This window comes from Salvelinus namaycush, unplaced genomic scaffold (genome assembly GCF_016432855.1).
Source record: "Salvelinus namaycush isolate Seneca unplaced genomic scaffold, SaNama_1.0 Scaffold197, whole genome shotgun sequence".
In the NCBI taxonomy this organism is placed as follows: Eukaryota; Metazoa; Chordata; class Actinopteri; order Salmoniformes; family Salmonidae; genus Salvelinus; species Salvelinus namaycush.
In genome coordinates this window covers 288,370-295,927 of record NW_024058752.1, presented here as the reverse complement: position 1 = coordinate 295,927, position 7,558 = coordinate 288,370, and the positions used below count along the sequence as shown (strand labels likewise).

General features: G+C 49.5%; 1 protein-coding gene across 2 annotated transcripts in view; it reads left to right on the top strand.

The window, feature by feature from the left end:
- Window positions 1-1,317: 1,317 nt before the first annotated feature.
- LOC120037894 (desmin-like) overlaps window positions 1,318-7,558 on the top strand; it is a 29,058-nt gene continuing 22,817 nt past the window's right edge. For both annotated transcript variants that reach the window (XM_038983859.1, XM_038983858.1), the window contains exon 1: window positions 1,318-1,936. In XM_038983859.1, coding sequence (XP_038839787.1) covers window positions 1,368-1,936 — 569 coding nt within the window. In that variant the 5' untranslated portion in view covers window positions 1,318-1,367. The remainder of the gene's footprint in view (window positions 1,937-7,558) is intronic.

Genomic DNA, 7,558 nt, shown 5'->3' with positions numbered 1-7,558 from the left:
TGTTATCGCAACTGTTGGGTATCTGACCATAAGGCGCTACAGAGGGTAGTGCGAACGGCCCAGTACATCACTGGGGCCAAGCTTCCTGCCATTCAGGACCTCTATACCAGGCGGTGTCAGAGGAAGGACAAAAAACGGTCAAAGACTCCAGTCACCCAAGTCATAGACTGTTCTCTCTGCTATCGGACGGCAAGCGTTACCGGAGTGCCAAATCTAGGACCAAAAGGCTCCTTAAGGCCACTCGGACTATTTACGGGAATCTGTTTATCATCAGGTCAGACTAGACAATAGTCAGATGGAATCTGTTTGTCATCAGAGGCCCAGAGCCAGAGAATATGTGGTGACTCAGTAGTCTGGGCCTCCTGATCTACCCTAAACTCCATCACTGGATAATGTCTTCACTACCATGTCCTGTTTTGGCCCACTGCCCTGCTACCTGACCAGGCATGCTGGCTTAATCAGGTGTTGCCATGGGAAACATCATGGCTGCCCACACACACACACGCACGCACACGCACACACACACACACACACACACACACACACACACACACACACACACACACACACACACACACACACACACACACACACACACACACACACAAGACCCAATATGTGTGAGCTCACCAGGTGGATCCTGTGGTCAGGTCATGAGGTAGTGGGTGACCTCCAGCCCTAACACAAAAACATGAAACCTCCTGAAATCCTGACATCGTCTCCACTGAAACAGTAGTTTGAGGGCTTGGTAAGATTTCCACCAGTAAAAATGGACCTCAGTCGTGAACACATTGTGAGAACGGCAACATGGTAGAGTGTAAAGGGTAAATATCTGCGTGGAATAGGTGTAATCTATTTGTGTTCTGTGATAGAGATACGTAGGGTAACTAACGGTAACCAGAATGTCATCTTCCTAAGAGAGCCACAATACTAATATCCTCCCCCCTCCTCCTCCCCCCCGACATCCCCACACAGTACACCCCCTCCCCTCTCCTTCCCTTCCTTCCCTCGTCCCCTCGCCTTCCCGCCTCCCCCTGACACCCCCACATGGTACACCCCCTCTCTGGCCAGACTCCACCCTGCTACGGGAAACTAGACCCTATGACAGCTGAGAGAGAGAGAGACATGAGAAGAGAGAGAGAGAGAGAGAGACATAGAGAGAGAGAGAGAGAGAGAGAGAGAGAGAGAGAGAGAGAGAGAGAGAGAGTGGGGTGATTGAGGGAGTTGGAGGCAGGGGGCTTGGGGTTATGGAGTGGGCGTTGTATGTCTACAAATAGCAGATCTCCTGTCCAACAGCCCCTCATTCAGTCATCCACCTCCAATAAGCAACTCAGTTCCTCCAGCCAGACCCTCGGACAACGTCCACCATGAGCAAGTCCTTCTCCTCCCAGTCCGCCCAGTCAGCCTCTTCCTACCGCCGGACCTTCGGCTCTGGTATTGGATCCAGCCCAGGCATGTCCTCCATGTTCTCCCACGGCGGACGCGGCTCCTCCGGCTCGGCCCAGATGTCCTCCAGAGTGTACGAGATGACCAAGACCTCAGCCCGCCCCAGCTACTCCTCCGGCAGCATTCGTTCCTCCTCCGGCGGCGCGATGCGCTCGTACGCCGGGATGGGCGAGAAGCTGGACTTCAACTTGGCTGACGCCACGAACCGCGACTTCCTGGACACCAGGACCAATGAGAAGGCAGAGCTGCAGCACCTGAACGACCGGTTCGCCAGCTACATCGAGAAGGTCCGTTTCCTGGAGCAGCAGAACGCTACTCTGGTGGTGGAGATCGAGAGGATGAGGGGTCACGAGCCGACCCGCGTGGCCGAGATGTACGAAGAGGAGATGAGAGAGCTGAGGCGTCAGGTGGACGGCATGTCCAATGACAGAGCCCGCATGGAAGTGGAGAGAGACAACCTGGCTGACGACCTGCAGAAACTCAAACTCAGGTGAGAGGTTAGGAGTTCTGTAATACACTCTTTAAAGTTATTAGCTTTGGGAATTGTGGACTGTTGGATTATGGGTCCCTAAGATATAAATACTGTGATATATTGGACGTCTGTTGTTGGTCTGGAATTGCTTGACATTTAGCAAAACATGGTGGAAGAGGGGATTGCTGGTGTGTTTCAGAGTGAAAAAACATGGTGGAAGAGGGGATTGCTGGTGTGCTTCAGAGTGAATAAACATGGTGGAAGAGGGGATTGCTGGTGTGCTTCAGAGTGAATAAACATGGTGGAAGAGGGGATCGCTGGTGTGCTTCAGAGTGAATAAACATGGCGGAAGAGGGGATTGCTGGTGTGCTTCAGAGTGAATAAACATGGTGGAAGAGGGGATGGCTGGTGTGCTTCAGAGTGAATAAACATGGTGGAAGAGGGGATTGCTGGTGTGCTTCAGAGTGAATAAACATGGTGGAAGAGGGGATTGCTGGTGTGCTTCAGAGTGAAAACATGGTGAAAGAGGGGATTGCTGGTGTGCTTCAGAGTGAATAAACATGGTGAAAGAGGGGATTGCTGGTGTGCTTCAGAGTGAAAACATGGTGGAAGAGGGGATGGCTGGTGTGCTTCAGAGTGAACATGGTGAAAGAGGGGATTGCTGGTGTGCTTCAGAGTGAAAACATGGTGGAAGAGGGGATTGCTGGTGTGCTTCAGAGTTTTTAAACATGGTGGAAGAGGGGATTGCTGGTGTGCTTCAGAGTGAAAACATGGTGGAAGAGGGGATGGCTGGTGTGCTTCAGAGTGAAAACCTTTCTTCAGAATGCAGCCAAAGGTTGAATGGAGCGTGATACTGTACGAGCAGCGACATGGTATCCGCCATCTTAGAGTGAGTAGGAAACGACAGCCATGTCATGTCAGTGACGCTCAGTGACAGCGTCAGTTGTTGTATAACAGGACAGTAGGACAGCAGTAGTCTCCGTATCTCCCCTGTAAGATTCCTGGCAGTAAGGCTGTTGGTCACTGACGCCTACAGTATATCATTTAGGCCTGTACTGTGCGAGGTACCGATGCCACACTTGAATGTTATAGTTAACCTATTATCAACAAAAGACAGAAAAAAACTTCTCTTCAATGATACCCCTATACTATTTTCCTCTCACTTCTAGTCGGAATCGGAATGAATGATATCGCTCATATATTTCCAACAAAGACACGGAAAAAAACTTTTTTCTACTACTCTGAGGGAGCTACATACAGACAGAGGTACATTCTAAATCGCCCTCCAGAGAAATTGCTTGAATAATTAACACAGTGGAGATAGAGAGAATTAACACAGTGGAGATAGAGAGAATTAACACAGTGGAGAAAGAGAGAATTAACACAGTAGAGAAAGAGAGAATTAACACAGTAGAGAAAGAGAGAATTAACACAGTAGAGGTTTATAAGTCACTTGTCAATAAGTCACTTGGCTATAAGTCACTTGTTTTATCTCATGATAACATATTTTAACAGACCACACTGTCGTACCTTTCGGCGTGTGCCTCCAACAGTGTATTTTCTATACACGTTCCACAGCCCGTAGGGAGACATGCCATGTTGTGGTGATACATTTTAGTCCATGCAACGTTTGCAGAGCTGTTAATCGACGTTTCTATTTAAAGCTATCGGATCAGCAGTGTGAAATCATCTCTGGCATTTTTCTGTATTGGATTGTCTCTCTGTTACCGTAACAGCCAGTAGGGTCTATCTCCTTCCTCCAAGGCCTCTGTGGGGGGGTGAGGTGGGGGGGGGGGGGTGTATGAAAGGATGCCGTGAAGAAGGGGGAATGAGGGGGGGGGGGGGGGGGTGAGGCAAAATACTGTGGAAGTGTAAGGAAAGGTTGAGAAGGTTGGGGGTGGAATACGCAGCTGCTGTGTGACACTGACCTCAGATCAACTCAGGGTTGGTGTTCAGAAAGTGTCTCAGAATAGGACTTCTGATCTAGGATCAGTTTAGCACCCCCTACTCTGAGACAGTCTCTTAGATCAGGTCTGTTCTGTACCCTGGTTTTACCAGGCCTGTTAGAGACTGATCTTAGATCAGGTCTGTTCTGTACCCTGGTTTACCAGGCCTGTTAGAGACTGATCTTAGATCAGGTCTGTTCTGTACCCTGGTTTACCAGGCCTGTTAGAGACTGATCTTAGATCAGGTCTGTTCTGTACCCTGGTTTACCGGGCCTGTTAGAGACTGATCTTAGATCAGGTCTGTTCTGTACCCTGGTTTACCAGGCCTGTTAGAGACTGATCTTAGATCAGGTCTGTTCTGTACCCTGGTTTACCAGGCCTGTTAGAGACTGATCTTAGATCAGGTCTGTTCTGTACCCTGGTTTACCAGGCCTGTTAGAGACTGATCTTAGATCAGGTCTGTTCTGTACCCTGGTTTACCAGGCCTGTTAGAGACTGATCTTAGATCAGGTCTGTTCTGTACCCTGGTTTACCAGGCCTGTTAGAGACTGATCTTAGATCAGGTACTAGATCACACTCTGCAATTCTGTTCCACAGCCTCCCCTTGGCTGTGCGTGACCTCTGAAGAGGTATTATCGCCGATGGTAAAATCAGACACATTGCGCGTGTAGCCGTCAATCGTTTCCTCTGTGATACTGCTTAAAAACAGCCTGGACTGCCAGCCATTACACACACTAGACAAGACTCTATGCCTGTTGTCACAGAGAGAGAGACTGTGGAAGGTTCCAGACTCTATGCCTGTTGTCACAGAGAGAGAGACTGTGGAAGGGTCCAGACTCTATGCCTGTTGTCACAGAGAGAGAGACTGTGGAAGGTTCCAGACTCTATGCCTGTTGTCACAGAGAGAGAGACTGTGGAAGGTTCCAGACTATATGCCTGTTGTCACAGAGAGAGAGACTGTGGAAATTTCCAGACTATGCCTGTTGTCACAGAGAGAGAGACTGTGGAAGGTTCCAGACTCCATGCCTGTTGTCACAGAGAGAGAGAGACTGTTGAAGGGTCCAGACTCTATTCTGGTTGTCACAGAGGGAGAGAGACTGTGGAAGTTTCCAGACTATATGCCTGTTGTCACAGAGAGAGAGACTGTGGAAGGTTCCAGACTCCATGCCTGTTGTCACAGAGAGAGAGAGACTGTGGAAGGTTCCAGACTATATGCCTGTTGTCACAGAGAGAGAGACTGTGGAAGGTTCCAGACTCTATGCCTGTTGTCACAGAGAGAGAGACTGTGGAAGGTTCCAGACTCTATACCTGTTGTCACACAGAGAGAGACTGTGGAAGGTTCCAGACTCTATGCCTGTAGTCACAGAGAGAGAGACTGTTGAAGGGTCCAGACTCTATGCCTGTTGTCACAGAGAGAGAGACTGTTGAAGGGTCCAGACTCTATGCCTGTTGTCACAGAGAGAGAGACTGTGGAAGGTTCCAGACTCTATGCCTGTTGTCACAGAGAAAGAGACTGTGGAAGGTTCCAGACTCCATGCCTGTTGTCACAGAGAGAGAGACTGTGGAAGGGTCCAGACTCCATGCCTGTTGTCACAGAGAGAGAGACTGTGGAAGGTTCCAGACTCTATGCCTGTTGTCACAGAGAGAGAGACTGTGGAAGGTTCCAGACTCTATGCCTGTTGTCACAGAGAGAGAGACTGTGGAAGGTTACAGACTCTATGCCTGTTGTCACAGAGAGAGAGACTGTGGAAGGGTCCAGACTCTATGCCTGTTGTCACAGAGAGAGAGACTGTGGAAGGTTCCAGACTCTATGCCTGTTGTCACAGAGAGAGAGACTGTGGAAGGTTCCAGACTATATGCCTGTTGTCACAGAGAGAGAGACTGTGGAAATTTCCAGACTATGCCTGTTGTCACAGAGAGAGAGACTGTGGAAGGTTCCAGACTCCATGCCTGTTGTCACATAGAGAGAGAGAGACTGTTGAAGGATCCAGACTCTATTCCTGTTGTCACAGAGGGAGAGAGACTGTGGAAGGTTCCAGACTCTATGCCTGTTGTCACAGAGAGAGAGACTGTGGAAGTTTCCAGACTATATGCCTGTTGTCACAGAGAGAGAGAGACTGTGGAAGGTTCCAGACTCCATGCCTGTTGTCACAGAGAGAGAGAGACTGTGGAAGGTTCCAGACTATATGCCTGTTGTCACAGAGAGAGAGACTGTGGAAGGTTCCAGACTCTATGCCTGTTGTCACAGAGAGAGAGACTGTGGAAGGTTCCAGACTCTATACCTGTTGTCACAGAGAGAGAGACTGTGGAAGGTTCCAGACTCTATGCCTGTAGTCACAGAGAGAGAGACTGTTGAAGGGTCCAGACTCTATGCCTGTTGTCACAGAGAGAGAGACTGTTGAAGGGTCCAGACTCTATGCCTGTTGTCACAGAGAGAGAGACTGTGGAAGGTTCCAGACTCTATGCCTGTTGTCACAGAGAGAGAGACTGTGGAAGGTTCCAGACTCTATGCCTGTTGTCACAGAGAGAGAGACTGTGGAAGGTTCCAGACTCTATGCCTGTTGTCACAGAGAGAGAGACTGTGGAAGGTTCCAGACTCTATGCCTGTTGTCACAGAGAGAGAGACTGTGGAAAGTTCCAGACTCTATGCCTGATGTCACAGAGAGAGAGACTGTGGAAGGTTCCAGACTCTATGCCTGTTGTCACAGAGAGAGAGACTCTTGAAGGGTCCAGACTCTATTCCTGTTGTCACAGAGAGAGAGAGACTGTGGAAGGTTCCAGACTCCATGCCTGTTGTCACAGAGAGAGAGACTGTGGAAGGTTCCAGACTCTATGCCTGTTGTCACAGAGAGAGAGACTGTGGAAGGTTCCAGACTCTATGCCTGTTGTCACAGAGAGAGAGACTGTGGAAGGTTCCAGACTCTATGCCTGTAGTCACAGAGAGAGAGACTGTTGAAGGGTCCAGACTCTATGCCTGTTGTCACAGAGAGAGAGACTGTTGAAGGGTCCAGACTCTATGCCTGTTGTCACAGAGAGAGAGACTGTGGAAGGTTCCAGACTCTATGCCTGTTGTCACAGAGAGAGAGACTGTGGAAGGTTCCAGACTCTATGCCTGTTGTCACAGAGAGAGAGACTGTGGAAGGTTCCAGACTCTATGCCTGTTGTCACAGAGAGAGAGACTGTGGAAGGTTCCAGACTCTATGCCTGTTGTCACAGAGAGAGAGACTGTGGAAGGTTCCAGACTCTATGCCTGTTGTCACAGAGAAAGACTGTGGAAGGTTCCAGACTCTATGCCTGATGTCACAGAGAGAGAGACTGTGGAAGGTTCCAGACTCTATGCCTGTTGTCACAGAGAGAGAGACTGTTGAAGGGTCCAGACTCTATTCCTGTTGTCACAGAGAGAGAGAGACTGTGGAAGGTTCCAGACTCTATGCCTGTTGTCACAGAGAGAGAGACTGTGGAAGGTTCCAGACTCTATGCCTGTTGTCACAGAGAGAGAGACTGTGGAAGGTTCCAGACTCTATACCTGTTGTCACAGAGAGAGAGACTGTGGAAGGTTCCAGACTCTATTCCTGTTGTCACAGAGAGATAGACTGTGGAAGGTTCCAGACTCTATGCCTGTTGTCACAGAGAGAGAGACTGTGGAAGGTTCCAGACTCTATGCCTGTTGTCACAGAGAGAGAGACTGTGGAAG